The following is a 19,041-nucleotide window of genomic DNA, read 5'->3' on the forward strand; positions in this document are numbered from 1 at the left end:
AATCTCAGACTACTTAACTAAGAATGACTCGTTAGTAGTGCAAAAGGCTATTTTTACAATTTAGTTTGCCAGAAGTTTAAAAACAATCTTCATCTAGTGACAAAATATTTCTTGTATGTTTTTCAGTGTTAGTGTTTTCATGATAAAGTAGCATTGTGGTCATTTTTTTTCTACCTAGTACTTTTTTCCTCTAGTAACTTGATGAGCTTGACAATGAATGTGTTCACTTGCACAGGTTTACTCATAAAATAGCTCTTCTGTGCCTGACTAGAATTCTTCTATCGGCAATAGATAGTGAAGCCCTGATGTACTGTCCAAGTTTGTATTACAACCTTGTAATGGAATGTGTTCCTCAGCTTCCAATGACCCCTTAGTAAATAGCAGCATGACGTTCTAGCTGCTCTGCCGCTGAGCTCTTAACGTGAAGCTCTACCAGAGTGCTCGACAAGCCGAGCTAACTGACATGACACTGTGAAAATAAATCACTTCCCTGGGAACAAGGAGGATTCCTGCGTATTGTTTCTCTGGATTTTTGTCTGCAGCTTCCTTTTGAGTATTACAGTGGATTTTTCATAATAGTTAACGAAGGATGGAATTCCAAAGCAGAGCTCGCTCCTATCTGATTCCAGAGACTGAAGACGCTCCACACAAGGTCCCTCAGGATGCCTACAATATCAGAGGAAATGAAGGCGAAAAACCAGTGTCAAAATTACAGCGTAGGCACAGTGAAATAAAAGTATACAAAGAGTTTTGTGACTTTTACGCAAGATCGTAAGTTCACTTGCTCAGCATTTGGATGTTATTTGACAGATCACCTTTTAACATCTGTAGTTGTCTTTACTCGTTTTATTTTGTATAGAATAGGATTGATCCATTCTCTAGTGCAATTCCACTTGTTGTGATTGATTAATTGGTAGTTTTCATCCCCACGTGATTTTTTTAATGAACTATTTTGCACTTGCAAATCAAATTATGTGTGTGAGACTTGGATATTAGTTTGTACAAATTTTGGGGGAAAAGGTACAAATGATCTTACTGGTACCATAACTTTCTATTTATTACATTTTGGTGGATAATTATTGATTACCATAACAAATAGTAAGCTTATGTTGCCATTAGGAAATTTTGACATTTCTCAAAGTAAAGTGAATTAAGTATTTGAGAGTTCTGCAGGGAGAAAAGAAAGCTTTGAGGGCGAGGAGTTTTTTGTTTGTTTGTTTGTTTCTGGGTTTTTTTGGTTTTGCTAAAAGCTATGCTTTTCGAAGTTTCTTCACCAACTACTTCTGGTTAGATAGTACTTTGTATCCAAGAAATGCTTGAAGTTAAATTCTAAGGTACAATATCTGTTCACCTTTTCTATGCAAAAGCTGTTGAGCTATAGAAAAGGTTGCAAGTTATACTGTGTTCAATATTCACACCAAATCTGGACACTTTTTCAGTAGATAGGGTGTGAAATAACCTGTTTCCCTTTGAAAAAGCACAATAGTTTTGACAGAAGTAGTTTATGAAGAGAGGCAGTTAGCAATACAGCTAGACATTCTTTACGTTTCTTATTTGTGCGTGCGTGCATGCGTGCACACACATGTACATTTGCTTGAAACCCTGTGAGAAATGGAATACTCTTGATCTGATACTCTTGAGGTTTATGTGGAAAATGCAGCTACTGTCACCCTCTTCTGAAAAGAGTTGTAGAATAGAAAAACCAGCAGATTACTAATAACCAGGCAAGTGCTGTTTTAAGCAGGGCTTGCTATTTTTCTGTGGTGTAGTGTTAGGTAGTAGTTCTCAGCTTCAGGACCGAACACAGGCATGGGCGAACCGGGCAGCTGCCCAGGGCCCAGACAAATAGGGGGCTTGAAAATGGTCATTTTTTTATTAATAGTATCATTATCTCTGGCGAAGCGGGGCCTGATACTAAAAGTTCGTGTGGGGCCACCAGGAGTCTATGTACGGTGCTGCTCAACTTCTTCAGATTTGAGGCACCCCTCATTAGACAGCACCCCTCAGAAAATGTTGGTTTTTACTAGTTTTGTGACTATAAAAAATACTAGAGCAATTATTCTGTTGCAAAGAACTCAAAACGACCACAGCAGGATAGAAGGTTTCTGACACGATTGATTCCTATTTGAAATCACTGGTTTTATCTTATGAATCATGTTGGAGCACCTAACAGTGCTAATATCACCCTTTAAAAGATCTCTCAGTTTCCTTGTTGAGACTTACTGGTATAAAGAATATAGTTCCTCAGTTTGGAACCATTTAATAAGAACTGTGTTAATTATTGTTGGCACTCCCTCAATTCAAGGATGATCTCTGCCAAGGCTCATTGATGGGTCTTGAGGTGATTTAGGAGTCTAGTCCTTGAATCACAGATCTGTTCACAATCTGTGTTAATGTAATACCATGAACCGACGCAAGTTTTGTACAGAGGAAGTCAGTTGGAGTTGAGGACACTAATACCTGTAAAGTAATACTCAGCATCCAGCCTTTTTGGCAGGCATGCCACAAATTGGCCCTGTGCTGTCCCTGAGTGTGCCTACATGAGGCATTTACTGTAAAGCTGACCAATTAATTCTGCAGTAAATGTCTCTGTGTCTCGACATGCACCCCTGTTAGGATGCAGGAAACTAATATAAACTCTGCAGCAGAGTATTTACAAGTCCTACCCTGCAGCAGTTTTTTGTGCACAGCTGCACATGTGTAGACTCAGACCCAACTGCCTAGGGCATGAGGGTGCTTCAGTGCAGAGGCTGTCTGCTGGCTTGCCCCACACTGGAGCACACTTGTGCCCTATCCAGCCCCTGTGCAACACATTGAGCCTGGTCAGAGCAGCTCCAGGCTGGCAGGCTGACCCCCCTGACTCCCTGCCAGCCGAGGCTGCTCAGACCTGGCTCGGTATGCTGCAGTTTGGGCACGCATCTAAACCACGTGCCAGGGAGCTTCCCAGGAGCAATAAACTTGGAAGCAAAAAACTGCCGAGTTTATTGCTCATGTGTAGATGTACCCCTCTGAGTGCCATTCTAATCCCCATGCTCTGCCTGGTCTGGTGCTCTGTTTTCTGCTCCCTACCTTGTACTTTGCCCAGTCTCCAGCTCTGCTTTCTGTGACTGTGCTGCTTCTCCTCTCCCTGATCTGCCATGAGCCATACACACAGGCCGCCTGTGGCACTTGTGCTGCAGGTTGGCAACCCTTGTTATAGAGGATGTTGCTCTCCCTTTATATGGATGCAACATGACTTCCTGTCAAACACAGAAATCATCTTTTTACTTACTGAAGAATAGAAACAGTTTCTCTTATAAAAATACCTCAGTCAATCATCTTACCAGAAAATTCACATCCCTTAAATGGGTTTTATCTATACTCTATAACTGTTCTGCAAGTGGTTTGCCAAATATTCTTAAATTGATCATTTGCCCTGTATTTGCTCCCCACATAAAGGTACAGGTAGAGAGCTCTGCCTCAAAGACTTTTGTGAATTTAGGTGTAAGCAGGGAAACAGCGTAAAGTCCGAGGGCTTAAAAAAATTAGAGCCAGGTCCCCCAGTTGACAGATATGGAGCAATGCTGATTTATTGCAGTTGAATATTCAAACCTAAAGAGTGAGTTTGGTTTCTGATTTTTGCAGATGTTGCATTAACATTTTATTACAAATGCCTAGGAACCCAGAAGTACCTAGGTTATTTACGTGGGTGGTTTTCAAGTCTCTGATTCAGATTCCATGTAGCTGGAATTATTTTGCAAAATTAATATTTCTTAAGAGCACTCTTCTGTGCATTGGTTATTTCTGCCACAGAAGCTAAGTACTATGAATTCCACTCCTGTGCATTGATGCCCTAGATACTTTGTACTGGTTTTACATGCATTTTAGAGCAATATTCTTGGTTTCATCTCACAGAGGAAAACCAATTTTAAATTAGTGATAAGCTGGGCTCTTGTTTTGCATAACCATTATAATTTTATTTTCATCTTCTGTCTTGTTACAGAAAACTTTACCTGTTTTTTCCCTTCACACAAATCTGCAAATATGCTATTACTAAAGGGCTTGGACGGGGGATGGATTTAAATGACATTTTACTATTTTCTGTCTGTAGAACTGTCTCGGCTCCCATTGAAGTCAATGTATAAAGAGTTAGTTAGCTGTACTAGTCTGAAATCAGGCACATGGCAAGGCATGATGGTGGCACTTTAAACACTATTATTCAGAAAAACTTCAGTGGGAATTGGATAAGGCTAGGTGGCTTTTGAGAAGAAAAAAAGTTAAAATCAAGGGATCTGGAAGTTTTCTTCTTCTTTATCCCTTTCTTTCAGAGAAGCAGTGTAATCTTTTTCCTGTTTTATTTTGCTTTCATTACAGCAATATGGCAAATGCTCTTGCAAATGCCATCTGTGAGCGCTGCAGAGGAGGCTTCGCACCTGCTGAGAAAATCGTTAACAGCAATGGTGAACTGTACCATGAGCAGTGTTTTGTGTGTGCCCAGTGCTTTCAGCAGTTCCCTGAAGGGCTCTTCTATGAGGTAAACAAGTTAAAATATTTTTCTCTTGACTTCCTGGGTTTCCTTTTTAAGGTGTAAATGGAAAATGCACCTGTTCATGTAATGCAAAATGTGGTATCGTTCTTTGAAAATAGATATCCAGAAGAGAGGAGAAGCATTTCTATGCCAATATAGAGAATGTCATTGCAATTTGAGAATGTTAACATCTTTTTTAGTCACAGAATTAGTGATGGGCAAAAACCTACTAGGTTATCCCAAGCATTGTGGTAAATGCAGGCTTTTCCTTGCAGCATATGAAGACACACGCTACATGTTACGCTTGAGGCACAGAGAAAACAGAGCTACTAAAATGGAATAAATGTAGAATTAAATTCTGGCTCCACTGAAGTCCTCACTGAATTTTGTCATTGGCTTCAATACAACTCAGACTTTTCCCAAATACTTTCTGTTAGAAATGAGCTCAAGCCATGAGACTGAGCTTCAGATCTGAATATACGGAAAGCCAGATGGGATTCAGACCAACTGGGTCAATTCAGGATCCTTTCTAGTAAACATCACCTTCCTAAAGTAGCCAAAGTGAAAAGTTGGTTTTGCTTTAATGCTGTAGCCATTGCTCATCCCACTGCATCCTGGGTGCAGAGTGTATGTCATTTCTGTGACTCATTTCCTAGACACAGCCCTCAGGGGTCATTCTGAATTAGAGAAGTTCTTATGTTTTTGCATGGGAAGACACCTCACGGTGTGTTTTCAAAAACCCAGAGGTCAATGTGTCATAATCCAGTTGCCTTTTCCCTTTTCTGAGTAATGGCTGTGGATCAGCAATGGCCTTAGAGAGGATTTTGCCTATGGTATGATATTGAGCAATTGATATGTAAGAAAAACGATTGCCTGCAATGTGGAACAGCTTTGTTTCTAGTTTACAGAAGCTCAAAAAGATTAAAGACCAGATTTCAAAAGCTCCTCACACCCTCACAGTCTTTTCAAAATCTTGTTCCTAAGTAACTTTTCATGGTCACACAGGATGTCTGGGGCAGTTTTGAGACTAAAAACAAGATTTCCTTCACTTCAAGTCCAGTGCTTTTGCCACAAGACGATGCTAGCCCAGTTACAGTTCATGCTGATTCAGTTTAGACTTTTCTATTTAATTTTTTATTTATGACTGAAGGATTTGTATATAAGCATCTTATTTAGTGCTTCACACAGCACTTAATGTAATAGGATCACAGCCTAAATAGTTTGCAATCTAAATTGGAATAGTGGTTGAAAGCACAGGAAGATTTGTGTCATGCTGTGTTCTCAAAATGGGGACAACCATCTCCTAACAAAAGGAGAAATTGTGTAGGGATCTGAGGTGTTTCAGACATAATACAGTATGAAAAGAAGCACACTCATTATTTAATTAAAGAGTGTGACAGTTTGCTTTCCACAGTGTTTTTGCTGTAAATTGCCATCTCTTTCACTGAGCAACTTGCTACCCTGGCTGCTGGGGAACTGGCATTTTAGTGCTTTCAGACTTCTGCAAATGTGAAGATTTTGAAACACCTCTTATGTAGGATAGTGCAGGAACACTGGAAGGAAAGGCTTAAGTTGCAGATCAGCATATTTGCACCTAGCCCAAAAAATGAGTAAAATCTCTTTAGTGCTCATGCACAGCCTCGGGCTTCCATTCTATTCTTTCCCGTCCAGGAAGAGCATGGAACAACTGCATACTTCCTCAGCCAGAAGAAAAGTGCTTGTACCTGAAAGCTTGCAAAGAAGAATTTTTCCAACTATTTTAGTTGATCTAATAAAAGATATCAGATTTACCCAAATAACCTTGTCTGCCTATGTCGTTAGATCAACATGACTCCAACCAATACCCATGCAAAGCCTCGGCATGATCTTGTTCCCCTGTTTTTCTCTGGTGCATTTGTGGCTAGGCTTTTTGCATTTAGAAGGGAGCAAGTGCCCCACCATTATCTGTTTAATGCATCCTTTAACATTCTCCTTCCCTGTTTTAAAGCACCTGTTTTACTTTAAAGTGAGCCTTCCTCTTAAAGGCAAAGGTAACTGTTGATAGATTATACTAGAGATAAAAGTAGCCCTTCTTCAGTATCATTGGTCAAATTAATTTCCAGTGAGTTTAGTTGTGTGATGTTTTTACTTTCAAGGAGGTAGCTCCTAGCTTGTATAGAAATTGCCATTTGCTAGAAAAGCATTACTGTATTTACTTGAATCCAAGATATCCCTGAATATAAGATGAGCCCCCAATAATTAGATTCTATATATGGAAAAATGATAAATGTGTTATAATTTTCCAGGTATAGAATCTAATTATTGGAGGTTTGCCTTGAATTTGTCCCCTTCCCCCTGCTACAGCAGGGAAAATAAATCGGGGGGGGGGGGGTATTCCCCCTCCCTCCCTTACTATCAGACCCTGCTCTCCCTGAGTACATGGAGGTGAGGGGCAAATTTGAAAACATTGACCTTGAAATAAAAATGCCTGCAGTAAGGTGCATGTAGGCAAATTAGTACAGGCACCAATAGACTTGGCTTATCCAACATTGATGCATTTTAACTTTTCTGAAAACTGCTGCAAGTTTTAGCAAAAGTACTCCATAAACATACTTTTAAATAGCACTTTTGTACTTCTTATATACTGTACAAGCTGGGCATGTCTACACGTGCAGTTAATGTGCAGAATCTTTACTGTGCTAAGAGCTCGTCTATGTGTGTGCCCATCTGGAGCAAATTTGCTCTTGATGTGAGCATCTCAGGGTAGAGCTACTCCTGCTCTGCTCTGCTCCCATGTAACAGCCAGGGGGAGCTCTGGCAGGGGGCACCAGGATAAGGCCTGGGCTCTATAAGGTGGGGGGACCTGTTGCACCCTGGGCCAGCTGCCTCTCACCCCAAGCCTCTACCCCGGGCAGCTGCCTACTGCCCAACCCCTGCTCCGATCTTGGAGTGGGGACTGGGACATTGTCCCCTACCCCAGTAGTAGGCAGCTGTTGGACCCTAGCTCCAAGATTGGAGCTGGGATGTTGTCCCCTGCCCTTGCAGCTGCTTGCTACTGGGGCCAGCTCCAAGATCAGAGCTGGCCCCAGCAACAGGCAGCTGCAGGGGCAGGGAATATTGTCCCAGCCATGGCTCTGAGATTGGAGCTGGCCTGGGCAGCAGGTAGCTGTGAGTGCAACGGTCATTGTCCCAGCTCCAGCTCTGATCTTGGAGATAGGGCCTGACAGCTGTCTGTTGCCAGGGCAGGACACATTGTTTCACTTGGCCTTGTCTTGTATTCAAATAAATACAGAATCCTTCTTTTAAATAAGTGTGTTAGAAAAGGAGTAATACTGATTAGGATAAGTGACCTTGAAAAGTCCTGTGTTGTATTTGACTTTCCAATGGTATCTCTGTCTTCAGTCATGCTACTCTTTCTCCTTTGGCCTGGCAATTTCTCTTTATACCAACAAACGTATGACTCCTGTACCTAAAACTGTTCTCTTCTTGTGAGAAGATTTATTTCAGCTTGTTACATCCTCTGACAAGGATCCAGTAGGCCTGTTCTCCTAAATCCTTGGTTTTCTTGTCCTAAGCATCTTCTACAGAAGAAGTCTCCAACGATTAACAATCACGGTGTCCCCTTCCTCCATCCCTAAACCACTTCAAAGTTGTCTTAACTAGTCATCACTCTGGGTATCTGTGTGCTCAGGTGATAGATTCTTAGGCCTTTTCTAGACAGATTACTTTTTAGTGAACGTTAGGGAGGGGGAAGAACTAGCCATGTTAAACAATGTCTACACAAGATTAGATACATAATACAGACTAGTCATGAAAAAAATTAGAAACTAGAAGAAGCTTTCTTATTTTCAGAGAAGTGAATGTCTGGAGCAGTCTTCTGAAAAAATTGTGGGATCAAAGGATCTGAATGGCTTCAAATGGTTCTCAAGTTTATAGAATATATAGTATGATAACTCAGGGGTGTTCTTGAGGTAGCAGTATGTTTGTCATATGCATAGTGGAGTATCTAATATCCTCGTGAGGGGGTCAAAAAGAAGTTTGACCTTTTTGTGAAAGGTATCTGCAAAACCCATGCTTTGGGGCTTCTACTAGTTCCCTGTGTGGCCCAGAAAGATCCCCCTCTTCTCCCTTCCCCCCCACCCATAAGTTAATTATTGGCTACTGGGGTTTTCTCCCCGTCCACTAAAACATTGGGCATTGACTGCAACTCAAGGAGGGAGTTTCTTAGAATACACTGATTTTCTTAATGGTAATTAGCTGTTTATCATTTTGCATTTGTCCACTCTGCTTGCGTGACAGACCTTTCAGGTGCCTGTCTTTTGGGGCTAGGTCATAGATATAGGGTCAAACAGGTTAGTAGATATGGGGTGAGGCAGAAATTCTTCCCCTGGTCAAATAGACAAAAAAAAATCCCAGTAGCCCTCGCCTTTCTCTGTAGCATAGGGCACAGTCCTCTTCTAGGATTATCTGATCATGCTTTAACCCAATGAACCCAATCTTTTTTGGCATGCAAGCCACAAATTAGTCCCGCAACCTCCTTGAGTGCTATTCCATTTTGTTGCTCAGCTCCCTGACCAAGCTGCTGCTGTGCTTCTGCTCCCTGCCCTGTCACTGCTGCCTGTGATTCTCTGTAGACCTATTACCAATGAAACGTGCCCTGTATTACACCAGTGCAGTGCATCTACAATCAGGCATTGGCATCAGTGCAGTAGTTCTGGTTAGCTGTGCTGACGCAAGAATCCTGGTCAGACAAAGAACTCCTAGACGATAACTGCAGCTGCAGCTAAGTGCTGGAGTAAAGATTCTTACCCAGCCCAGATTCCAGTACATGTCCCTACAGACTTAGTGAGACTTTTGTTGGCCTCAAGCACATGCAAAAAATTGATCTTAAAGTTTTCCTTTTAAGTTGTTGATTAACCAGCCATTATTGGTCTTGTGGTTTGTGGGTTGAAGTAAGTTTTGTTTGTAGTGTAACATAGGAGTCCTTGTCTACTATTTGCTTTGAAATGCTTGTTTTCCTTTGTTTGGCCTCACCAAGTTAGCGTGTTTTCTGATCTAAAACCAATCTCCATTCCAGACACTCTTGTGCTTTGGATTCACTAGTTTACCTCTAGTTTTATACCATAATTTGGCAATGGAATGTTCTCATTAGAGATTTATAACAGGTACGTGACCATGCATTGTTACTAATAACAGCAAAACAATCTACTTAAATTGGGAATTTTGGTGCCAGCATGTCCAGAGGGGCAGTGAACCATAATCCTGGACCACTGATATAAATCTGCCAATTTGTAAATCAGAACGTTCAAGTAAACAGTAAGCCAGTAACCCACTCAGTGATACTGAATGTCATCAGTCATCACTCTTCCATTTAGAGTGGCTACCGTATGGTCAGAAAAGAGACTTGTCATATAGTTCCCTTTCATAGGGCTGCTTCTGTAGGAGTAGAGCCTACTGTAACTGTGATACGAGAAAGGACATGAGAAAACTCTTTTCTCTCCTCTTCCCCTGAAAAAGTGAAGCAAACAGTTCAAGCACTCAAGAAAGTTCTAGGAGTGGGATCTGAATTTTTAGGAAGTTTGGCTTGGATAATAATTCACGAGTTTTACATTATGTACAAGTGATGGTGAATTCTCCTTTGAGTTCCAGAAGATAATAGTGGCTTATGGCAGGAGGCTGCTATGATAAAGTTGACCCAGAGGGACAGACTTCCATCTTCAGCTCCCTCTGTGCAAAAATGAAGTTTATTTCCGACCTATGAGGACTTTTTACCATCTTGTACCATCTGCACTTTTCCCAGAGCCTGACGAAGGGACTTTGATTCCCGAAAGCTTGCAGAAAAGGACAATTTTCTTGCCATTTTCCAGTTGGTCTATTAAAAGGTATCATTTTGGAACCCGAAGTTCTAGTTTTTTGTATGATAAAAGTTGCAAATTTTATTCTTATTTATATTGCACCATCATCTGGAGACCTTTCTTTCTGTGTGCCAAGCAGAAACAGTACTAGGGCCAGGGGATCCTTGAAGAAACACTGTTTAGTAAATACCTGGAGATTTGCAAGTAATCAGTGATGATGTTACATTGAGAATTTTTGACATGGAAACATTTGATTCTTGGAACTCCTTCTTTTGTCAGTCAGGTGACTTTGTCTACATGAACTGCAGGTTTTCATTGCTAGATAAACTCAGCCCAGAGAACACAGCCAAAATGAACCCAAATCACTGAAAAATATAAACAAGTTTTTCAGTAATGGAATACGCCTGCCTGGCACAAACCCGGAAGGGAGGAAAACCTGTTCTGCTTCCCAGAGTGGTGGTTAGTGGCTCTGCTAGCCAAACACAATTAACCTTTACATTGCCACTCTCTCATTTGTTAACATAAAATAGGAAGCATTCTGGTTTCTCAGTTTAAGATATGTTTTGTTTGGCAAGAGAAAGGTATGATTGTCAATAAATAGATAAAATGGACTGCAGTTTTATATTGATATGCTAGCATATCTAAACCTTCTACATCTTTCTAAATCACTTCTTTGGAATCTGTTTTGCAGTGTTAGTTGCATTGCATTGCAAAGTACTTGGCAGAATTACATAATGATGCTTATTGTTTTGCACTAGTATCAGAGGGGTTGAAAGATAAAGAACCTTTCATTCTTTAATATTGGGTTGAGCATGAGAACTAAGCTTGCAATTTTAAGTTTCCAGGGAATAGTCATGTGTATGCTAAGCTCACTGCTTCTAAAAGTTCACTCTCGCTTTTACTTCTTTATTTTGATTCACAAAGATATAAGCTTTTCAGATCCTTAGAGCATCATAGTAAAGGCATGAAGGAGCTAATCTGCAGACATTGCTCTATATATTATTTCTCAATTTCTGCTTAATATTCAGTTAAGCTTTTAAAAAGGTTTCCAGGAAAAAACATACATTCTACTGTCCCCATATCTATAGTGTTGTACAAGCATATACTCAAAAGGCAAACATTTATAGCATCATCATGATGTCTGTCTGGTTTAGACATGTTAGCTGGTATTTGCATCTGGTTAGGAGATGCCTTAAGGCACCCAAATATGAGCGCTGCTTTCTTCCATTCCCAGACATGCTTGCATGCATATTTTTACAGTTCTGTTTAGGTAGATGTTCTGCAGTGCTGCATCAGTTTTTCCTTGAAACCATTTCACAGACCTGTAGCAGGCTGCCTGCCTCAGGGACTGCAGCCCAGCTGGAAGCAGGCAGAGGATGATTGCAATACTGCCTCAACAAGAGTGGGCCAGTTGAGAGCAATAATTGGCTGGTCTTTGAGAGTTAAAAAGCTTTGGGTCAGAGAGATAAGAAAAACAGAGTGAGACAGAGGGAAAACTGGGAGACAGACAGAAAGAGAAAGAAAGGTTGCTTGGATAGTGGCTGCAACACCAGACCGGCAGCTCTCCTAGGGTTTGGAAGAGGCCCAGGGGCTGCAAGGCTGGAAGCAACAACACCAAGGCAGGAGCACCAGAGAGAGAAAGGAAAGACTGCAGTGATGAGGGAGCAGCACAACGCCCAAGTCACCCCCTTGGGGGTCTGGGAAAATGCCCCAGGCTGGGAGTTACCCCTTGTGGACTATTTTTATGTTTGTTCGTTAATTAATGACATATGCTTATGGGGTTTCCTGTGAGGCAAGTGAGTTCAGGAAATAAAGACTATGCTGAGCTCTTAAAGACTGTGAAAGCTGAGCAGCTGTTAACCCACTACATCTTTCTCTTCAGAGGAGCCTGAACTAGAAAAGAAGACCTGAAGTATGCTGGACTTGGAAGTGGTTGGGATCAGAATCCAGTCCCATACATATAAACTCCCTCATTTTGTCTGATTTAATCTAATGGCAATATTATTTTTAAATTCCTATTCCTCTACAATAAAAGTTGTGACCGGCAAAGATCCCTTTTATACAGTAGCATTACGCTAGCAAGTTGTTTGCATAGTAAATCTCTGAAGTGTCTGATATGGAGATGCGCTGTGGTCATGTACCTTTTTCCTTAACCGTGTTAAGCTGTTTTTTGGGGAATTGCAGAGCAGGGAGGCAACCAGATGGGCTATGGGGAAATGGTTCCTGCTAGGAAAGGAATTTTGCAAGTTGAACATATAGTTCCAAAGTTAATTCCTGCCTGTAGCGCTATAAACAGCACCAGCTTTTTAGCATCCTGTCAGCACTTAAGTATTATCTGATATAATGTAAATGTTACTATGGAGTCACAGTTCTATATACTTGGCTGTGTGAAAGTGAAATTACTATTGCACTAAAAAGTGTAGGATGTGCTAAATGTGCTAATGTAGATGTACAAGGGGGGTGATCAGAATTCCTGCTTCTTTAATTTGTCTACTTGTGGGGGGGGAGGGGGGTTGTCATAAGGACCAGTTTCTGTGCATCTTTCATCTTCACTACAGTCAGGTCATTATTGCCATCCAGGGTGTAGGCATCCTTTTTTTAATGGTTAGGGCCAGGTCAGGTACTCAGAGAGCAGGAGGGAACATCAAGAGTTAGACCAAGAGTCTGGAGCCAGAAACCGCTGTTAAACACTGCTCAGCATAGTCGTACAGAGAAAGGTCCAGAGCAAAGGCGAGGCTGGAGGGTTGGTGCACGACAGGAACTTGGCAAAAGCAATAACCGGAGCTGGAACTGTGGCAGGTTCTGGTAACAAAGTTAAGGCAGGATCCAGGGCCTGGTTCTGAGAGACCAGACCAGAGACAGATCAAGATCTGGATTGTCTGGTGGTTTGTGAAGTACTGAGCAGTTGTCTTTTTTTTTTCTTGTTGTCTTGGGTTTATAACTTGGAGCCTGGTTGACTGAAGGCAACTGGGCTATTGAGAACAATCAAACTAAATTGGACATTGGGCAGCTCCAGGCAGGCTCAAGTCTTGTGCCAGGCACTTTACCTTGTGAACCATCTTTCACAGTAGGTTTGTGTCTTGAAATACGAAGCACAATCTTTATCTGCCTAACTCCCAGTTTGTTTTCCATTTGCAGTTTGAAGGAAGGAAATACTGTGAACATGATTTTCAGATGCTTTTTGCCCCTTGCTGCCATCAGTGTGGTAAGTTTTTATGCCAGATGAAAAAGTGTATACTGCATATCCAAGGAAAGGTCAGTACACAGCTTTGCAGAGAACTCTAACCTTTGGGAACATGCCCAGTTTGTGATTTGGCTACTGGTTTGATTAGTCGCTTACAAGCCGTTCTTGGACTTTTGATGCATTTATATAAGCAAAAAATTTTCTAGAACTGAAACTTAAACAAGCCCTCATCATCTCCTGTCTTGGGTGCTATAACCAGTTAATCGAGGACCACATTGTCTCTCTCCATTCCATACAAATTAAGATAAATTAAGATGATCTTCATTCATAGTTATAAAAGATATAGATATCAAAGATATCACCCCCCAGAAATTTATTGCCTCTTACATAATTCCTGGATCATCACAGCTACAACATCCCTCTAGAACTACCATAACATGGAAGATGTTAAAATTTATCCCAGCTATACAGTTGGTCTAATAAAAGGTATCACTGAACAAATCCTTGCCTCTTGCATAATTCCCAGACCATCCCTGCTACAACATCACTCTAACACTACCTCCATAGTTTTATCTATCTCACAAGTCCCGTGGCTCCCCTTTCTCCATTACATCAAATTCAAGCACTGTAAGATTTTAAACAACCTTAATTGCCTAACATTACACTGACTTGCCCAATGTATTTGCCTTTTCTCTGCTACAGTATTAGAGCACTTGTAATCTTTACGTGGTTATTTCTGAACTTTCTTCCATACTACCTCCATGCAGGAAACACCTTTTCTGAGCAGATCTGAAATGTCACTACCCTGCCCTCTCTTAAATCTCTCCTCAGAATGTTTTTTTCTACAGGAAGCCAGCTGTTGAGTCACCTACTTTTTATGTGAACTGCTTGTTTGTGAAAAGAGAAGGGGCTGGGAGAGAGGGGCATACAGACCAGTAAATCTTAGCTGCTGTGCGTAGTGAAGTATGAGGGGTTCAGTGATGAATTAGGGGCTGTGGGAGAGAAATTTAAAACAAACACAGTATGCAAGAAATTGGAAAGGCCTAGATGACCCCCTGCGGTCTCTTCCAGCCCTAGTTTTCTATGATTCTAGGGCCATGTACATTATTGCTTTTTAAGGTGGTGAATCACACTGAACACCAAGGGGCTTTTTGCATCCTCCTGTTCTCCCCAACAAGTTGCCTTCCTCTGTGCTGCCTTTCCATTTCCCTCTATATTTCAGTGACTTTCTAAACACGCACCCTAAACTCTGTGATCCCCATTGCCCTACCATGCCTCCTGTTTTGGGAAAAACACCAATCTCCTCTTCTTCCATATCAGCATCCCCCTTCCTAATCCTGATGCTTGCCTCAGTTATCACTGAGCGTACCTGATTGGCAAGGCAGGAAGAAAACTCTCTTTGCTTGTAGCCCCGAACAGCCACTTGTTAGAGGTATAAGAGTCTGATCCAGCACTTTGTGGCAGGAGCCACAGAGGAAACGTCTAGCCTCACTTATGCTCAGCCAAGATTGTTCCTGATTTGATTCCTGATTCCCCACCAAATCCTATCCTGAACCCCTGGCAATCCCAACTAAGTCAAAATCAGTTCAATAGGGAACTGGCTGTGCGTTCCCAATGCACGATTGGGGGACTTCAACTTCCCTGACATATCCTGGGATAAGCGCAAGGCCAAATCTGACAGATTGCATAGCTTTCTCACTTGCATTGATGACCTCTACCTAATGCAGGAGGTCTGTGAGCCGACTAGGGGAGAGGCATTGCTTGATCTGGTCTTGGCCAAAGGGGAGGACCTGGTGAGCAATGTGAGGATCGAGGGGGGAAGCTTGGTGACAGTGACCATGAATTGGTCATCTTCTTAGTTCACTGAAGAGCAGGCAAACCCCTCAGGAAAACAGAAGTTCTTAACTTTGGAAAGGCTGACTTTTGCAAACTCAGAGATTTGGTCAGTCAGGCAATTAGAGGCCATACCCCTCCTAGAAAAGGGAGTACATGAGGAATGGTCATCTCTCAAAAATGTAATCCTTGAAGCACAGAGGAAAGCCATTCCATCTCACAAGAAATGTAGTCAACAGGCAAGGAAGCCCCCCTTGGCTGAACAAGAAACTGTTGGACCTCATTAAACTCAAAAGAGAAGCCTACACCAGTTGGAAAATGGGAAGCATCACCAAAGAGAACTACTCAACACTCATCTGTACCTGTAGAAAGCGATCCAAAAAAGCCAAGGTACAAACTGAACTCAGGCTAGCTATGGGAATCAAGGACAACAAAAAGTCCTTCTTCAGATATGTGGGAAGTCAAAAAAAGAACAAAGGTAGCATTGGGCTCCTGCGAGATCCAACGGGGCAACTGACATCCGACACCCAAGAAAGGGCCAATCTCCTAAATGACTTTCTCGCGTTGGTTTTTCACCCTCCCAAGGGAATCATACTGTCAGAAAGGATACAAACCATCCTGGGAGTGGGTGACAGGCCCAAAATTGATGTGGATCAGGTGAGAGAACACCTTGAGAAACTGGACATTCACAAGTCTGTGTGCCCAGATGGAATGTGCCCGAGAGTCTTGAAAGGGCTGGTAGACATCATTGCATCCCCCTTGGCAAAAATATTGGAAAATTTGTGGCACCCAGGCAAGGTCCCGGAAGACTGGAAAAGAGTCAATGTGGTCCCTATCTTCAAGAAAGGGAGGAGGGATGACCTGGGGAATTATAGACCAATCAGTCTGACATCTGATTTTTCTCTGGAAAAATCCTGGAGAAAATTGTGGGATCCATCAACAGCAGACTAACAGAAGGCAGGCATCTGAATGCCAGCCAACATGGCTTTGTGACTGGCAGGTCTTGCCTGACCAACCTCATCTCCTTCTATGACCAGGTAACTGTGCCCTGGACAAGGGAGATGATATGGATGTCATATATCTGGATTTCAAGAAAGCTTTTGACCTAGTTCCCCATGATGTCCTCATGGTTAAGCTGGGGACCTGTGGCCTTGATCATCTTATGGTCCAATGGCTAGGTAACTGGCTACAGGGTCGGACCCAAAGAGTACTAGTTGACAGGAGCAAATCAACATGACACAGGCTGACCAGCGGAGTCCCTCAGGGCTCAGTACTTGTGCCGGTACTCTTTAACATCTTCATTAATGATCTGGATTCAGGAGGCGGATGAGAACTGGCAGAGTTCACAGATGACAAGAAATTATGGGGGGAGGGCATTCACACCGCAGGACAGGCTGGGGATACAGGCTGACTTGGACATGCTGTCAGGTGGGCTGACCAAAACCTGATGGCCTTCAATGTAGAGAAGGATAAGGTGCTGCACCTTGGTAGGAAGAACCTTCAACATACTTACAGGCTCGGCAGTGCTGTGCTCACTAGCACCATGACCAAAAGAGTCTTGGGGGTCTTGATTGACCTGACCACAAGATGAATATGAGCCACCAGTGTGATGTTGTGACTGGCAAAGCAAACCAAACTCTGGCATGCACCCACCGATGCATCTCAGGCAAAACTAGGGATGTCATCCTCCTGCTTTACTCAGCCTTTTGGTGAGACCACAGCTGGAGTAGTGCATCCAGTTTTGGGCCCCCCACTTCAGGAGGGATGTGGAAAAGCTTGAGAGAGTTCAGAGGAGAGTCACTCACATGATCCAAGGCCTGGAGGGCAGGCTATACAAGGAGAGGCCGAGGGACTTGGGACTCTTCAGTCTGGAAAGGAGAAGGCTCAGGGGGGGACTTGGTAGCAGCCTACAATTATATAGGGGGTGCATCAGGACCTGGGAAAACAGCACCAGAGCTCCCCAAGGAATAACAAAGTCTAACGGCCATAAACTCCAGGAAGACCGATTTAGACTAGACATAAGAAACAAGTTCTTTATGGTGTGAGTGTCCAGGGTCTGGAACCAGACTCCCCTCAGAGATGGTGCAAGCACCTACTCTGGACTCTTTCAAAAAACATGTGGATGTTTTTCTTGCTGGGGTCACTTGATCCCAGCTGACTTCCTGCCTGTGGCGGTAGGGGCTTGACTCGATCTCACAGGGTCCCTTCCAACCCCTAATATCTATGAAATCTATGAAAACACCTTGCAATTTCATTCGCTGAATCGTTCCAAATGCTGAATTCACAATATGCAAAATGGAGGGGAGGGGAGTGATCACAGGCTGACTTACATACGATGTCATGATGCTGCTTGGCTAGTAGAACCAGACAAGCTTTGCCTGGAAATCAGGCTCTCTTAATGTTTTGATCTCTGATTTGTCCTCCAGATAATTAGGGTCCTTCCCAGTGATGTCCAGAATGTTCCCTGAGCTTTTAAGTCAAATTCAGTCTTCAAAATGTATGATTATATGAGCCAAGGAATGTCACTAATTAGAGTTTAGGCTTCACTTCAGTTAAACAGCAATGTGCATCAATCCTCTACCTTATAGGGACTGACCAAATTCAAGGACTGGAAGAGAGAAATGGACAGTAAATGAGGTCAATAAAGAAGGGCATGTAAATTATTGGGTCTTTTAGACTAAAGACGTCCATCTTTTTAGATTAAAGACATTCATCCCTCCACAAGATTTCAGAATCTGGTGACACCCATTTAAAAAACAAATATGAATATGGTATGAACATTATAATATAAACATTATTTTATTAATGTGATATTAACTGTATTGCTATATTATAATGTAAGTAGAATAGTCATCCCTTCAAGCTACTCCCCCAAGTTCTGTCTAGCCCTTTGAATGTTTGCTCCCAGCACAGTATCTGGATTCCACACACATGCGGGGTACCACTAGGGACTGGGAACTGGCAGGGCAAATTTTGGCTTTGTTTACCCCAGGGGTGATCTGCCCCTGAACTCCAGCCCTGGGGCCAAAATGAACAGATCCTATGGACATGAAGCTGGAAGGGATGAGGGTTGGGCTGCACAAACGTGGCACACGATGGGCCCTTAACATATGAGGCTTGGGGAGGAAGGAACGGGACCCCTTTTGAGCCCCAGTCTGTACCTGAGGGGGAAAGCACTTCCCAGAGGAATACGACTGCAGCTGTTCCTCCAGGGACTTGGATGCTGGGAGCCAGAACTATCTGCTGCACTGCCCTTCCCACCAGCCCTGGGTGCTTGCAAAGAACTGGGGGATGAGCTGACCTGAAAAATGCATTTTTGCTTCTTCCCATCTGTCTGTGGTAGAGCATGCTGCTCAGAGCAGCCAATGCAGGAGCTGCCAAAGGGTGGAAGGGGGAAGCTTATCCAGAGGACTCTGTGGTAGGCAGGGTGGGAATTGAGCAGTGCACCCAACTCCTTGCACAGGGCCAGTACTGAGGCACCCCAAGGGGATCTTGTGGCACCCCGTCATGCTGCAGCTCCCCAACTGAGAACCATGGTTGTAGAGAGTGTGAGAGATGGGAGGAGATATGCTTTGTCTGCAGAGGAATTTGTTTTGGTTGTATCTCCAAAGATAAAGTTGAGAACCCAGGCTTCAGGAGCAATAGGGCTTAAACCAAAAGGAAGGATTGGGGTTTTTTGTTTG

General features: G+C 42.7%; 1 protein-coding gene across 6 annotated transcripts in view; it reads left to right on the plus strand.

Moving 5' to 3' along the window:
• The window catches only part of LIMS1 (LIM zinc finger domain containing 1), a 121,916-nt gene that overhangs the window by 89,293 nt on the left and 13,582 nt on the right, over positions 1 to 19,041 (plus strand). For 4 of the 6 annotated variants that reach the window (XM_019485006.2, XM_019485007.2, XM_019485008.2 and 1 more), the window contains exons 2-3: positions 4,354 to 4,513; positions 13,480 to 13,546. In XM_019485006.2, coding sequence (XP_019340551.1) covers positions 4,354 to 4,513; positions 13,480 to 13,546 — 227 coding nt within the window. Of the gene's footprint in view, positions 1 to 441; positions 772 to 4,353; positions 4,514 to 13,479; positions 13,547 to 19,041 lie in introns of those variants that run through there. The other 2 variants (XM_059721031.1, XM_006261511.4) reach the window with 2 other exon arrangements.

Source organism: Alligator mississippiensis, chromosome 1 (assembly GCF_030867095.1).
Source record: "Alligator mississippiensis isolate rAllMis1 chromosome 1, rAllMis1, whole genome shotgun sequence".
NCBI lineage: Eukaryota > Metazoa > Chordata > Crocodylia > Alligatoridae > Alligator > Alligator mississippiensis.